Source organism: Penicillium maclennaniae (assembly GCF_028827695.1).
Source record: "Penicillium maclennaniae strain IBT 15551 chromosome Unknown utg000006l:1.0-2513246.0:1.0-2515036.0, whole genome shotgun sequence".
NCBI lineage: Eukaryota > Fungi > Ascomycota > Eurotiomycetes > Eurotiales > Aspergillaceae > Penicillium > Penicillium maclennaniae.
Window position 1 is genome coordinate 1,085,030 of NW_026623218.1, and position 15,942 is coordinate 1,100,971.

Genomic DNA, 15,942 nt, shown 5'->3' on the forward strand with positions numbered 1-15,942 from the left:
TATGATCTTTGAGACACTGGCTGAGATCCACCGGAAACTATCAGGAGCCCGCCCTCAGGATTTATACAAAACTTGCGCACCCTGTGTTGCCTCACTGCCTCAGACTCGTGTAGCTTTTATGCTATTGTCTCGCCTAGCAAATGAGGAATGGTTCGATGCCCAGGTGCCCGCCGGCAAAAAAGGAAGACGGACTCAGATCACTCGCATAAGCCGAGCTAAAACACGAACAAGGGTTCAACAAGGGCGTACCAAGAACCATGGCACACCAAGGAGCAGTCAGATCAGACCTCCATGGATAGTTGGTAATGGGCCACCAATGCAGCTGGCCCTTGGGTTCGTTCTCCATGGCCGGACAACTAGCCGACTCGGGCCGTCAAAGCCTTCATGTCCAGCTAGTGGCCGTATCATGCTACAAATCAACTGTTTTCACTATACATCTGATCTAATGATCAGACTCGACTACTGCATGTCACGGTCGAGACCCATCCGGTTCTATTTCGGGGGCCAGAGTGTACCATGGGCTAGACCATGTCGATTTTAATCAATTTTTTCTGACTACTAGTATGAATCGAGGCAGACAAGTCATCTCGCCCGATATTTGAGTAATGTGCTATAATATGCGATCCCATTTCGAATCCACCTGTTTTCTCCCCTACCCCTTCAACCCCGAACTAAACCATTTTTTTTTCACGATGTCAACGGCCAAAAAACACGTGAGCAGGCGCGGCTGTTTGAGGTCCCGCCGATCTCGAATTATTCTTGCCGTGATTGCCTTCATCGTGATTCTTGCTGCAATTATTCCCGCCGTCGTTGTCACCACTCTACACAAGAACAGTATGGGTCCGAAATCAAAAGTCTTTGTGCCACTCTATGTGTACCCAGCCCCGGGGGCTTGGTCTCCGCTTGAAGAAGTGTATGTTTCACCATTTCAATCCAGTCGAGCCTCCATCTCCCCGAATATCCTTCTCCGAGGGAATTCAATCCCAGCTAGCCGGTAGCCCGTCCTATACGGAACAGGGACAATGCCATGCTATTTGGGTACCAAATCTGCATAATGACCCCGGAGCGAAAAGCTCAGAAACTCCACGATTTGTTTTTCAAAGTGACCAACCAAGATTTGTTGCTAATACACCACAGGATATCTGCTCATCCCCATATCAATTTTACCGTCGTAATTAATCCGGGAAGTGGCCCAGGGCCCAATGCCTTGCCTGATGCAAATTACACTCGCGAAATTCCCAAGCTTGCCGCCCACGACAATGTGCGTCTTCTGGGGTACGTCCATACGACGTACGCCACGCGCAATATCTCCTTGGTGCGCAAGGATATCAAGACCTATGCGGCGTGGCCGACTGCATCTTCTAACACGGATTTGGCGGTTCGGGGTATATTCTTCGATGAAACACCCCAAGAATACAGTGTCAATTCCCAGGCATATTTGCAAAACCTGACCGATCTGACCAAGGGTTTGGATGGATTCGGTGCTGCCCCATTCGTGAGTTACACCTCTCCATTTTTGTTTTTCTTTTCCATGCTCCATACCTCCATGCATCGTTTCCTGTATGCGTTTCCCCCTTGCCCCGATTATACTATTGGCCCTGTTCTCGCGTGGCTCCCCAGTCAAACATTTTCGTGCCTGTGGTCTTCTCTTCCAGGGGAACTTAAGCCTCTCATTTCCACCATCTGCCAACCATTTACTCCATTCGGGCTTCCCAAGCGAAATCAGACTAATAATAACCAGGTCGTTCACAACCCCGGCGCAGTGCCAGACTCACGCTATCTGTCTACTGCCGACTCGACAGTCGTCTTCGAAGAGGCTTACAGCACCTTCCAGGAGCGGCATGGCGCGAAACTGCTCACGGCTATACCGGACAGCAACCGGTCCCACTGGAAAAGTAAACAAGCCAAAATCCACTCGATATGGAAGTCCCCGGGGCTGTATAGAATACCAAATCGTACCGGTCATATATACCGCGTCTCTGATCGAAGGGTATCGTAAGATACGGCAGTTTACCCACCTAAAGACGGGCAGATCACAAGTCTAAACCTAAAGCCCCTCTGCGACCCCCACCCAAACCCCCCCCCCCCAATGATCAGAAGCCCCGGAATTGGGAAACTATGGTGCCCGCGCGTGCAACACGTATCTTTGGCATCATTGGTAGAGTTCCAGTTTCCCCCCCGAGGAAGCCAATGTGGTGTGTCACATTTTGCTTCAAGTCCATCACTTTAAAATTGGGCGCTCGGGGAGTACCGTTGGTCCCTGAAAAGGGCTGGCGGAAGTTAACTGCGGAAGCCGACCCCCGGATGATTCTATGTAAGGCACTCAACCCTGATCTCGACCCCACTTCATCGGTATGAAATGATGACTGCTTGGGGAACCTACAGTATTTGGCTAGTCGCTTGGCATTCTTGGCAGGGCTATTTCTGGGACGCCTTTTGTGCTCTCTCTCTTATTCTCACTGCGATGGCGTAATATTTGGAATTTCTCAAGCCGGTAGATTCCGGTCCCGAATTACTCGGTGTACTTTGGGGGTAAACAATTGTGGCTTTGCATGGGGGCATCGCCTCATGCTGCAGTCTGGCTATACCTCTTTCTGCCTGAGTGAACTTGGTTACCTGACCCCGAACCCAATGAACGGGCCTCGTGGATCGCCTGAGAAATCGGTAGTTCAACAGTGGTCCCACCACCTTATTTTGTGATGCTGTCTCTAGACCCAATTGACCAGGGGAACCTAAAGAACTGCACCCGAAGTTCTGGTGAACTCCGAGGTTCAAACGACGGGGCTCGGCCATCTTGGCACCTTTGGATTTGTCGCACTACAAGGGGAACATAATCGTCAGCCTCTTTATGTACTGTGTGAGGGTCTGATGATGGATTGGTGGCCTATCGCCTTCTCTGACGGTGGTCAATGGGCCTAAGCGAAATTAATCTCCACATAGAGCCGCCTTGTCTCTATCGCACAATGTGTGGCGTGTATCTTCTAGCTAAGTTTGATAGGGCAGATCTAGTTTCCCGAGAGTGGGAAAACAGATCGGCTGAATCGCTGTGGAGGGAGTCTAGATACGTCGATTCGGTACAGCAAACTACTTACGGCCTTAGGGCTTACAATTGTTGAATGTATAAGGGGTCATGGCAAGACAAGTGGACACCCTCTCGCATGGAGCGTGATCAATCCAGGTCTTGGTGCATCTAATCCATGAGGGGAAATTTCTAAAAAAAAAAATGATAAAAAAAAATGAAAAAAAGGGAGGCCATATCGAAAAAAGCCAGCAAAGTCAAGTTCACCTGCGACACCGAAGGTGCCATGAGTTCTTGGTGAAAAGTCCGGAGAGCCAGAACACATACTCTCTCGGGGTATTTGCCGCCAATGTAAAGCTGATGTGGATGCTCAGGGCCGGTGGAGGCAAGGGAGTGGCAGTGGTGGTCGATTTGCTAATCGACTGGACGATGGTCGGCGTTAAATTAGTGTGATTAGCACTGGTATCCCCATCTTGTCTGATTCCTCGGTGGTTCTTCTTTTTTAGAGGCCAGAACGTAGAATCTTGACTTAGAAGCATCGTAGTATTTGGAATCGTGGGGCACGCAAGACTGCTTTACTTGCTTTGTCCGTTTTGCAAGCATTCTCTAATTGTGGTAGAGGATTGAAGAACTGAGAGAAATGGAACATAGAATGTTCCGTTCCGTAATCTTAGATTAACCCAATCGACTGATTCTCCCATCCGCCATCCCGGCCGCGCCACAACCGCCCAGGGGGGGGCGGCTGCACACTGATTGTATACGAGAACTAGCCCCTGTCGGAGTTCTCGGGTATTTTGTGCCAAGACTATAATTCACTCACGCTTAGCCTTTCTCAACAAGCGAACAAAACTATTGCCGTCTTGCCGTAAGCGCTTGGGCGCCAGAGTGCTTTTGTTTAATCAGTTGCGTTGTCTTGTCCCCACTCCTACGGTGCTCGTGCAGGCTGGGGAAAGTCTCAGCCTCGAACAATTGTATTGTGGCTTGGGCTATGTCTGAGGTGGATGCCAATGATCACTACACGGGATCGCGACCTTTGACTGACGTGTTCTATTTATCCCGTCCTGGGGTAAGAGTTGTGCATGTGGCATGTTGTCTCACGGCCGCAGTGCATCTGCATGCTCGACATCGTATTGCTCGCCACCACGGAGGCGACTTTCCGTTTACGGGATGTTGTTGACATTTCCAAGAGAGCTGCAGTTCAGGTACATGGCGTGGAATGCATTGCTTTATCCGAGGCTTGAGTCTGGCATGTAACAAGTAAGGTAGAGATGTGGAACATCACCGAGACTTGTAGGTGTTTCGTAGTCCTCAGTTCATTAGCATCTCTCGCTTATTTTATTAAACCTCACGCAAGAATGGGTGTTGCCAGCAGTAAAGTCCTCAACCTCGATTACGACATATATATAGATTAGAATTAGCGGTGCGAAGCTCTCCCTTCGCGTGATTGATGTTGAAACTGACTTTGGTTGAAACAACATGATCAATTCTTTCATCCCGCATTCAATGTGGCTGCAACATCTCCGGCGTTGTATGACACAGCTCGGATTTAAGCTTGAAATTCATCAACTCCGTCGCTTACCGCCGTTTGAAAGCCGAATCGAGTCTTTTTGGAGCCATTAGAAGATCCACGCTCAAGCTAGTCAAATGCAACGGCTCGTATCGATGACACTGTCACTAAGAAAGTCTATATTTCTGTACCACGGAAGCAGTAGTGTGGTCCGAAGAATCTTAGAGTCAAAACATGGTAAATAAAAGCCGAGGTGTTATGAAGAACTAGGCTCAGTGCCCTACTCGACAGGAGTCTCCAAGCTCATCAACATTTGTACTACTGGAGATCAAAAGAACACATCTGTCAAACTGGAAATCATATTTTCATCATACCATTCAGAGAGAACAATTAAGGACATATTTAAACAGCAGGTACAAAATCTCATCTTCCAGTAGGTTAGACAAAACATAAAACTGCGATCTTGTTCTCGCAAAGGCTTTTGGATGATGCATGTCATGTCAAATTAGACCATAGCAATGGGTGTGGACAGAGTGAATGTCACAGGTGAGCCAGAGAGCTTGACCCAGACGGTCAGAGGGTCGTTACCGAGCTGCTCGGTAGTAAAGCCCAGGGTGCTGGTGGGAGCAACTGGGAAAGTCACAGGGATAGGCTCAGCACAGTTGTTGTCGCTGGAGCCCACAGTGACACCAGTGATTTTGGAATTAACAGTGGTGTACTTGAGAGTATAGCCACACTTGTCACGGTTGTAACGGGCCAGGAAGCCAGCGGACATGTCAGCGTGCTTGAGAGTGACGAGGGGCCAGTTAGCGAGACGGACGAATTCTTGGACCTGAGTCTCAACCCAAGCCTGGAAAATGGAGTACTTGGCGGAAACTCCATTAATAGTGATACTGTCCACATCGGCGTTCCGCAGGTTGGCTTGGTGGAACATGTAGCCCTCGCGGTAGAGACCGAAGAGGTGGCGCATAGTGTCGGCCTTCTCGGTGGCGAGGAGGTCGTCGAAGGTACCGCTGCCGGCGGAGGTAGCAATCCACTCTTGCAGAGTACAAGCCGGAGTATCACAGTTATAGTAAATTCGGGTAGCCCAGCGGGGGTTGACCTGCATACCATCGAAACCATCGGTGGCAGTCACGGTCCAATAGGGCCAGTGAATGTTCTCGGTATTCAGGAGCGCAGGACGGGTGTTGTCGCCAACACAGTTGGTGATGCCGTTGTCCCACCAGGCCCGGAGAGCGTCGCCATTGTGCAGACCAGTGATGGCGGGAGGAATAATACCATTGTCGGTCCAGTAAGCACCCTTGTCGAGTCCGACCTGCTTGATCCAAGCCTGATTGAAGCTGATTTCCTTGTAAATATCGGAGTAGGTGGCGTTATCCTGCTCCTCGTGTGTGAAAGTGTGGGAGATGACACCGAAGCTGTTCAGGTTCTCAGCAATAGTCCACCAGTTCAGAAGGGGATCCATCTTGGTGCAGGCGGCGGTCCAATCGTAGACGGTCGGTTTAGCAGGCCACAGGTTGGTTCCGGTACCAAGAGGTTTCTGGAACTCAAGCGCGGTGTCCGGCGGAGAGTCGTACTCAATAGCACCGCCATTACAGGCAGTGTAGCCAGCATCGGTGTTGGAAGAGTTTTCAATGTTTCCGTTACCGTTGTGGCCCACCTCAGGGAAGTAGACACTGCCGGGGTTCATTTTGGCGAGGATAGTGGGAATCCATTCCTTGATACCCTCCATATCTTGAGTGCGAATGCGGAAAGTCTCAGCAGCTCCACTGGCGGAATAGTAGATATCGGTTTCAAGGAACATATCATCAATCTGAGTGTTCAAATTGACACGACGGTATCCAGCGTGCAAGCCGTGGGTAATCCAGGTAATCCAAGCGTGTTGCAAGTAGTTCGAGGTCGCACTCCAAGTGGTATCGAATGAGATGAAGAAGGTCATCTGCTGACGACCGTCAAAGTCATTGATGACAGCAGCAACAGTTTCGGTATCAACAACATCGTTAGCGGCAAAGGCAGCAATCTGCTTGGTGGAAGTGGTATTGCTGATAGTAGCAGGATAATGCCACAGGCCCTCAGTGCTGACACCAGCGCCGGTTCGCAGACCAGAGGTAGGGAAGTCACTGACATCGGTGAAAGAGATCAACTGCTCAACACCTGAATTACAGCAGCCAGTCACATCTGTGGCGCCAAAATCGGGACCGGGGAAGACATCATACTGAACCATGCGAACGCCGTATTCCAGCTGGTAAGCATAGAGCTGATTCCACTGGTCAGTGGTCAATGCACTAGCGTACGAGGACCCATACTCGTAGCTGACTTGCGAGGCAACAACGATACCACCGAAGTTACCTCCAGTGGTGGTGTTCAAAGTAGGAAGATTGACACCAGTCGAGGGAACAATCAGAGTGGTGAAAGGAATACCGTAGGCATTGAGACCGGAGGAGGCAACACCTGCGGAAGCCGAGTCTTTGGCGAAAGGTTTTCGGTAGCTTGAGTGATCCCGCCGCTCTCAAGCTAGCTAGAGAGGCTTTGCTGAAGGATGTCAAGGCTGAAAAGTCCCGTGGTCTTTTCAAGAAATCCACTACTGACCAGCTCGTCAAGGAGCTTGCTCGCGACTGGGAGTCGACAAACTTCCTTCTGGAATGGTACTGCCGATATGCCGACGTCCCACGTCCAATTCCATTCAGCTCAGGTTGGAACATTCAGACAAAGGTTGCTTTGGACACTTTACGTAACTCGCAAAAAGGGCTCAAGCTCCACAATTCGTTTGTTCATTGGCGTCAATCGAGCAAAGAGATGGGCTGTGGTATACTATACTTCATGATTGCTCTTCTCGACAAATGGATTTTGCTGCTCAGCGGTCACCATACTCTCGACATATTAGCATACTTGGATGACGCTAGGCGTATGGCTGTCGGTTTTGCATTGGCCTATTATCTCATTGGCGCTGTGCTTATTGACACCAAGGCACAAGAGCTACATGTCGCTATTGGTGGCAACACACCCACCGCCGTGAAAGATGCCAGTGAGATCCGTCCTTCACAGAAGTCAACCGTTCATTTCCGACGAAAGGTCTATTGGCGCACTCTTGGTAGCTTTCTTCTCTGGCATGTCTGGAGTCTTGCAGTCTCCCTGGCCCTTATCTGGTCGTTCCAGGAATACATGGAAGCCATGATCATGTTCTTCGCTTATGTTCTGTCCTACACTGGTCTGATCTGGTACCAGTACACTAAGATCTTCCTCGGCCCTCACGCACTCAAGCCCCTTCTGGTTGGTGTCTGCGTGGGTCTCCCGGTCGGAATTGCTCTAACGGTCTGCCTTCCCAAATTCCCATACTCACAGGTCATTGGTCTCGGATCTGGCACCTGGACTGTTGCTATTATAGCTTTCCTTAACTCCAAGATGGGGATGCCAGGCAAGATGCAGTCACCAGTCGCACTGGGGACGTCATACCATGCCTTCACCACTCCCTGGGCGGATCCCGAATGGTCGCAGCAGGAACTCCAGAGCTACTTTGAGACGGTTTCCTACCTTCCTGATGACTCTCGTTTCGCCATTCATCCCGCTGCCCACCCCGGTCTGGAAATCAAGAACATACTGCTTTCGCGTCGAGAGGAGGTTCGGATCCATGAAGCATTCCCCAACGCGAAAGAAATTGTTGAGACTACTCTCTCCCGATGGGAGAACGGCGGCATTACTATTGAGCTTGTGCCTCAGGGCTCCTTGGGCCCTGGAATTCGCGCTCTGAGCTGCAATTCAGAGGATCGACTTGAGACTGGCTGTCAGCGTTCGAGGTTTACACGATGAGAGACTCGACATTAGCGCCAACTGCCAAATTATCGCCGAGACCTTGCTTCATTCTGTAGCCGAATCTATTGCTGGAATCCCACATGAGTACGCAGTGCTCGCTGAGGCAATTGTTTCAGGAGGTGTGACCCACACTATGGCGCGCCAGCTTCGCGAGGAAGCCAATTCATCAGTCGTTGTTCGCTGGGCTAAGAAAGAGCTTCTCAAACAGCTCTGCCTTGGCTTCGAAGCTGACCTACACTGGGACAAGTTGCCAGAGGACGTCCGACTTGTGCTTCTCAATCGTTGTCTTGGGAGATCTTGTGCTCTTTCCAGCATTCAGCGACAATGGCTCCAGTCGAGTCTTTGTCAATTCGACACTCCTGATTTGGACACCCACATTGCCCGGTGTAATCTGGGAGCGGCTACTGCGATCAGTATCCTTGACTACTCAGTTGACGGAACTGGTGAGAATGCTATTCCCAAGGAGCCGGAGACAGCCGACTATATCCCGTACATGCCTCGGAAGCTGCCTGTCCCTCTGGCTATCGTGAGATCGCCCATGAGCTACATTTACCACGGTCTAGGAGCTGCTGTCAAGTTCATTGTCATTGCTCTGATGGCCGATCCTGAGTTTCAAAGGGAATTTGACCACGTCGCAAAGTCCTTGCCCACAATCGTTCGAGTTCCATCAGTCTTCTGCTTGAACATGCTCTGGGTCTACGCCAAGTTCGCCCAAGATCTCGGCCTGTCATTCTTCCTCTTTCATGGTCGCAAAAATGTCAAGCGCCTGTGGGATGATACCAAGGGAATGTTAATTCACGTGAAAAAGAACAGAGTCCTGATCCAGAGTCTGGACGGTACCTTCACTGCATTCAGACACCAGGAAACTGATGGTGGCTTCAAGGTGTACCAGTACGCCGGCGAGCACAACGCCGAGCCTAAGGAAGCCAAGTCGCTCAAGTACGTGAGCACTTATTCCAGCGAGATGCTGCTCCTCATCAAGCAGGAGTTTAAGGATGGGAAGGTGATCAATGAATACCACTACGACTATCATGCGCCTGAAAAGAGAGGCTTTAAGATGGGAAGATCCTCGAACACTCGCATACCTCTGGGACGGCGCTGCGTGACGGGCGAGAACTACCTTCAAAGTGTCCAGTACAACAAAAAGGGCCTTATTGAAAAGGGCTCATACATGAAAGATGGCAACCTTATCCGCTTCCTCTACCACTACCGCAAGCACGCTTCTTTTGGTGATGAGCTTCTACGCGCTGAGTTTTCCTTGTCCCACATCACCTGCAATGTGGCGTGGTGTGTTCCGCCTCGTCGTCAAGAGAAGAAGGACAACCGATGGATTCCACATTCGAAGGTGACCAGCGCTATGTTCGTCCAAAGAGATAGTGGAGACGTCTACCAGAGTACTTGGCTGTACGATCACAAGTTCCATCCCACCATTTTCACTCTACTTCATGGCAAGAAAGTTACGACTCCTCCCATGATCGAGCATGACTACCTGGGTGTTCTCTCCAAGCCAAGCTCTACCAGTTTTGTCAATGACAATCCGTTCGTCCACTGCAACAGCCTCCACTCGAACTTCTTCACTCGACTCCTTGGCTTGACCAAGAAGCGATTCAGCGTCTCTACTTCTCGTGCTCGTTCACTGATGTGGAAGGCTTGGGAGGATCGCGTTGACTTCGATGGTATCATCGTCCGATGGATGGATGATCGAATTCTCCGCAGAGATGCTGTCCTTGCCCCTTACTGGCGCAGTCGCGACTGGGGTAACCTTAAATCAGCAAAGAAGTTCATGGATCTTCGTGGAGATGCAGTCATGGCCAGCGCTGACCTGGATGATAACATCTCCAGCTGGACTCCTCTAGCTGTCAAGATCAGTGATCTGTTCAACTTCGGCCCCGGCGGTGACGCTGTTGTTACAACACGCTCTAGAGAAGCTGGCTCCGATACAAAGGATAACCTCCATGTCATGGCTGCTGATACTGGCACCTGGCCCAATGAAGGTGGTGGTGTCTCCGCCTGTCGACGAGACATGATCAACTCGCTGCGCAGTATCAAGTGGCACATAATTTGTGAGGCTGCTAATGACTTCGGTGTTCCCAAGCACCAGACCGAGCGGAACATTCAGTCGCTGAAGGTGATCCCGCTCTGGGGTCTAGATTTCCTGACGCCCACGCACGGTCTATTCGAGAACAAGCTGGACTCCGAGGTGGAAAATGTAACCTCTGCCAGTGAATTTGACATCAAGATGAATTTCATTCCAATTCTGACCGCATTGGTCAAGGGAGCTCGTGCTGTCAATCTCACCAAGGCGGACATTCACCAAGCTACTCGAGCCCTGGTCAACCTCAACACATACTTCCAGGATTCCCGCCATTGGACGCAAGTTTGGAACAGCGAAATGGTCAAGCAGACCTGGCGTGAGCTTTGGCTTACCCAGGACATGCCCAATACCATCCCATCCTCGGAGTGGTTAGACATTGAGCTTCCTACGCTCTCCTCGCTCGAGATTGCTCTGTAATTATGGTACCGCTATCTTTTCATTTTTTCTATCCCTGTTCCGGAAAAGATCCCAAGTGTTTTCCAGGCATCCCACCATAGTGTCAGTGCCTCGTACGGTGTTGTCTGCAAGATCAAGCGAAACGTCACTCTGCAGATTTGGGACCACGCCATCAGTTGGCGTGAGACCAACCTCTGTCTGTCTTCGGCTTTGTGCAAGCTTTCACCCTTCGTGCGAAACGCGTTACTAGGCTTGATGAGAATCACCTCGGTCCTGACTCTGCACCACGCAGACATTATCCTTCCCTGTGCCGATTTCTTCAATCCAGGGTGGGAAGTCGAGATCGGTACCTGCCAGGGCACAATCGAGCACCGCAACATGTTCCGCCGCAAGGTCGATCCCGTAGTCAACGGCATCACGGACATGCAGAAGTTCTCACCTGTCAAGGAAATCAAGTCCGAGCGTCCTACGGTCACCATGTTGTCACACGTCTGGTATGCCAAGGATATCAAAATTGCCTTGCTGGCTGCCGACATCATCGTCAACCAGTGGAAATTCGACGATTACCACCTGGACATCTACGGTGCCATCGACAAAGCACCAACTTACTCAACCGAATGCCAGGAGATCATCGCCTCCAAGGGTCTCCGTGGCCGAGTCACACTGCGCGGAACAGCCGATCCCATGAAAGTCCTTGAGAACACCTGGCTCTTCCTGAACTCCTCCCTTTCAGAAGGTCTTCCCCTGGCTCTTGGTGAAGCTGCTCTTACAGGAGCTCCCGTGGTCTGCACAGACGTCGGTGCCTCACTGCGTGTACTCAGTGATCCAGACGACTTCTCCCGCTTCAGCGCGGTCGTCGCACCGAACGATGCCCAAGCACTCGCCAGGGCCCAGATCTCCATGCTAGCGATGCTCGGTGAATGGGACAAATACACAGACAACACGGGCCCCTGTCCAATTCTCACATCCACACCCACACGCGAGGAAGTCGTCGCCATCCAGCGCCGCATGTACGAGCACAGTGAGTCCCGCCGCAAATTGGGGATGCGCACCCGCCAGATCGTGCAGAAGTCTTTCAGCGGAGACCGATACCTTCGCGAACACGAGCAAATGCTTTGGATCGGCAAGGCCGTGAAGCTCATGGCCAGCCGGGCCGCAGGAGACATCCTCGAGCCACAAATAGCTGCTGTTGACGAGGAGGTCATCACAATTCCCCCAAGCGCGGTCCAAACCTGGCGCTCATCCGCTGCGTCAGGAATGTCAGGAATGTCGACCTTGTATAGTTCTGTCTCGAACTACTCTCTTCAGGGCACCCGCAACCGACCGGATTCCAGCATCTCGGCTCTCAGTCTGAGCAACTTTTCAAATGATGAGGAGTCTTATTCTCGTCTTCCTATTTTTGCACCCCGTCGCTCGGCCCTTTCTCTTCTGTCTGCGGGTAACAGATCGCCGAATCCATTCTCCAATCATAATATGCTCGGCCCTTACTCTTCTGGGGCGCGTCAGAGTCACCTTTCCGCGCGGTCGATTTCGACAAATGGGCGGGAGCAGGTGCGTGGTTTGCATCGTGAAGATTTGATGCAATATCGCAATTCAGATGTCAGTATCATCATGCGAGAGGACTTCCTCCGCTCTGGTATGTTATGGAGCGGTTAAAAGTTGAAATTTGATTTGCACATACGTCCTGGGAAATTTTCAGCTCTCATCAATTCTCTCTTTTTGTCATTGTCTGATACCTACATTTACTACACTTGCGTTTTGTTGCATTTTGAAGCGATGGCTGTAGTCGAGCACTTTTCAAAGGATTTCCTTTGAGGTCATGGATGAATTTCCGTGACATCCTAATGTCGAGTCTTGTATATAAACATGACCATACTTGCAAAAATCTAATGTCTTCTTGTTTCAACCAATTGATATGTAACGCCGTCAAAAAACACCATATGCATATACTGAAAAGTGATTTCTACAGCCCGAAAGAGGAAGCGAGTATTTACCATCCAGAGAGAAGTGGCAGAGAGCGCTTGACTCTCTTCCACGCCGACTCTTCCGGCTTCGGGTTCGCGATGCGATGCCACTCGCCGTTGAACGCATTGATGAGCCAGCTCGAAAGACCTACAAGATAGGTTAGTACTGTGCTGCTTCAAGGGCTTAAATTTAACGTACGTTCATAGACCACTGTGTGTCCATTGTGGAAGTAAATGCTGTGGTCAGAATCAGGGAACACCTGCATGTCATAGTTGTCGATGTTCGCCAAGTCCAGTTTGTCAAGCAAAACAAGCGTGTTCTGGAGATGGACATTGTCATCGGAGACGCCGTGCATGATCATGAAACGGACGTTCTCTCCTAGTGCTGCAGCGTCCGAGATGCTTGCGTTATCGAAGCCTGCGGGGTTGTGCTGGGGCATGTGCATATAACGTTCGGTGTAGATAGAGTCTGTGTAACAATGTAAGTAACACTCCACAAGGACTCTGCTGCTCACGTACCATAGAATCTCCAATCCGTGACAGGCGCCACAGCCATGCCATACTGGAATGTTTGACCTGCATCCCGCTCAAGAACCTTAAGGGTCATGAAGCCGCCATAGCTCCACCCCCAAATCGCCATCCGGGATTCATCAACGTATCCCTTGCTAGCCCAAATTTTAGCTGCCTCGATCTGGTCATGCGCTTCATAGTGGCCCAAGTTGCCGCGAACGATACAGCGTGCTTCGCGTCCAATGAAGCCCGTTCCTCGGCCATCGACTGTGACGACAATATACCCCAAGCTAGAGGCAATGTAGGATTGAAAGTCGACCGTGAATTTTCGATCTACCGTTTGGGAGCCGGGTCCACCGTACAAGAAGAATAACACAGGGTACTTCTTGGCTGGATTGAAGTGTGGAGGTCGGCGTTCAACGACTTGCAGGGTGTAGCCGTCGATCGTGACGTTGGAGTAAACTTCCGCAGGGAGTGCATAGTCTTCAACCATCTCGACGAGCCTGGAGTTATCCTCGATGACAGTTTCGTAGACCACTTCCTCACCCTGAGTGTTGATCACTGCCTGCCAGGGACCGCTGGGCCCTTTGAGCTGAGCAATGCATAGCCAGCACCCTCGGAAAACGAGATATCGAAATAGCCGGGCCCAGAGGTATCAGTCAACGATCGAAGATCGGATCCGTCAAGTTTCACTTGGTATACATGACGCTGGGTGGGTGCTTCTTTTGTCGCAACGAAATATACAAGATTGCGGTCGAGATCGACGGCGGATGGCGCCGCGACCACTTCCCACTTTCCCTTTGTGAGCATGACAGGCTCAGGGTTCTCGAGGGGTGCGAAGTAAGCCAAATGGTCGTAGCCCTCGTAAATCACGGTATCCACGTATCCATCATGCGGTCGGCCATTTTCGGGGTCAGCAGGGATGAAGCGTGTTGTCTGCGAGGGTTCAACCCAGCCACCGTCGAGGTTTGCAATGTCGTCAGAGCGGATGAGCTTACCAGTCCGGGCCTTGGTGTCCATCAAGAAGATCTTGACCACGTCGCTCTCGCGGTTAGTTTCGCGAATAAGGACCTTGCCCTCTGACGCCCAAACAACTTCAATGATGATGCGGTCGTCATCGGCGAAATCCTCAGGCATGTCAAAGGAGAACTTCTCATCTTTATCCACGTCATAGAATTCCAAGTGGACAATGGGGTTCGGTGCCCCGGCCTTGGGATACTTGATCTGGCGAACTTCGGGGTAGTTCTCTAGTCCGGGAGCGGCTCCTTGCCCGAGGGACGAGAGAGGAAGTATTGAACGGGGTATTCAGGTACATCTGACTCATCAGTACGAAGGAACGCAAGATAGTTGCCATCAGTGGACCACCAAGTGCCACTATTTCCAGAGAAGACCTCTTCCTCGTAGACCCAATCCGGTACACCGTAAAATAGGTCTGCACTACCGTCCTTGGTGATAGGAATCACTTTGGTCGAGGACAGCTTGCGCAAGTATACGTTGTTCTCACGAATGAAGACAATCGCATCAGAGGAAGGAGACCACTTCGCAAGCTGAACGCGGCTGCTCAGGTCATCAGGGTCCAGCGGCTCAGCGGTTTGCGTCGCCACATCAAAAATCCAGTACTTGGCATAGAATGAATGCCTCCAGTTCGACTGAACATCGGACGCGATCAACACTTTCTCCAGGTTCGGACTCGGCCATGTCTTCTTCGGTGTGATCAACTCGTTGTCCCCCCAGAAGTAAGGCTTCTTCATCAAGACTCTGGTATCGGTATCACGGGCATCTTTATTGCGGCTCCGAATATCCTCCACACGCAGGTATCCATCTCCATTTCCTCCCTGCTCAACCAAAAGTCCATCCTCGCCTTCGGCCCCGCAATCCAGGCGATCGCGTGCGATGCGGGGAGCCACTCCCCTTCAACACTTGCTCAAGCGTGACAGACCTCCCATAGCTCGTCCCACCAGTCGCAGACTCCGGTTCGTGAATTTCGACAGTCGATATAGAAGAAAGTGCAGCAGCACTGGGTCGTTTCGTCGTGAGGAAGAGCACGAACGCGAGCACCCAGCCACCAACACAGAGGAACCCAAGCACCCAGAGGCCCCGACGCATACGGTTACTCGATGCGGGCTTCTTGTGATGTTGTAAGAATGGTTCATCGGAGCTAGGTTCGGCGCCGTCCTCCACATCACGGTATGGCGCTTCTGGGTCGGCCATCAGTCCCCCCCTTGTGAGCTTCGAGGAAAGCTGCGGATGCGACCGACAGCCCTGAATCAGAGGAGGTTTGAGATGCGGCGGAGACTGACCGCTGTCGTGTTAGCGGTACAGTCTCAGGGACCCCTTCATCTTGGAGTTTCCCCATGGTCGTTGGTTGTAGCTATCGAGCTGAGGTCCCCGATAGATGGAGCTTATCGGGAATGTGGAGCCGTGATCACGGGCGTCCCTGCGTCTGTTTATAGAACGGCGATTATGTTCAGGCTATCTTACAGCTTAAGGGCAATGAACGGGTATAGAATTGGTGACTTTTTTGCATCAAATTGGATCAAGAATATTTGAAGCTGAGGATGTGCCCGGCAAAACCTCCGAAGCGCATCTTGGCGGACAAAGCCTCGTGGCGCTATTGAGAACCCGATCCGTCTAATAACCC

General features: G+C 51.2%; 4 protein-coding genes across 4 annotated transcripts; 2 read left to right on the forward strand and 2 right to left on the reverse strand.

Annotated features, from left to right (window-relative positions):
• Nucleotides 1-692: 692 nt before the first annotated feature.
• N7477_006642 (spherulation-specific family 4 protein) lies at nucleotides 693-2,473 on the forward strand (the record flags this gene model as incomplete). Its single annotated transcript, XM_056968305.1, has 5 exons — nucleotides 693-913; nucleotides 1,138-1,495; nucleotides 1,742-1,895; nucleotides 2,033-2,352; nucleotides 2,417-2,473. The coding sequence occupies 5 exons, from the start codon at nucleotides 693-695 to the stop codon at nucleotides 2,471-2,473; spliced, it is 1,110 nt and encodes a 369-aa protein (XP_056821101.1).
• Nucleotides 2,474-5,031: 2,558 nt separating this feature from the next.
• On the reverse strand, nucleotides 5,032-7,209 carry agd3 (putative extracellular serine-rich protein; the record flags this gene model as incomplete). Its single annotated transcript, XM_056968306.1, has 2 exons — nucleotides 5,032-7,034; nucleotides 7,158-7,209. The coding sequence occupies 2 exons, from the start codon at nucleotides 7,207-7,209 to the stop codon at nucleotides 5,032-5,034; spliced, it is 2,055 nt and encodes a 684-aa protein (XP_056821102.1).
• A 113-nt stretch (nucleotides 7,210-7,322) lies between these two features.
• Nucleotides 7,323-12,483, forward strand: gtb3 (glycosyltransferase family 4 protein; the record flags this gene model as incomplete). The annotated part of the gene is made up of 3 exons (XM_056968307.1): nucleotides 7,323-8,234; nucleotides 8,287-10,844; nucleotides 10,929-12,483. The coding sequence occupies 3 exons, from the start codon at nucleotides 7,323-7,325 to the stop codon at nucleotides 12,481-12,483; spliced, it is 5,025 nt and encodes a 1,674-aa protein (XP_056821103.1).
• Nucleotides 12,484-12,817: 334 nt separating this feature from the next.
• On the reverse strand, nucleotides 12,818-15,657 carry dapB (dipeptidyl aminopeptidase dapB; the record flags this gene model as incomplete). The annotated part of the gene is given in 7 exon segments (XM_056968308.1): nucleotides 12,818-12,939; nucleotides 12,991-13,260; nucleotides 13,311-13,866; nucleotides 13,878-14,566; nucleotides 14,581-15,207; nucleotides 15,260-15,596; nucleotides 15,622-15,657. 7 exon segments carry the CDS (start codon nucleotides 15,655-15,657, stop codon nucleotides 12,818-12,820), a joined length of 2,637 nt encoding a protein of 878 aa, XP_056821104.1.
• Nucleotides 15,658-15,942: the final 285 nt, after the last annotated feature.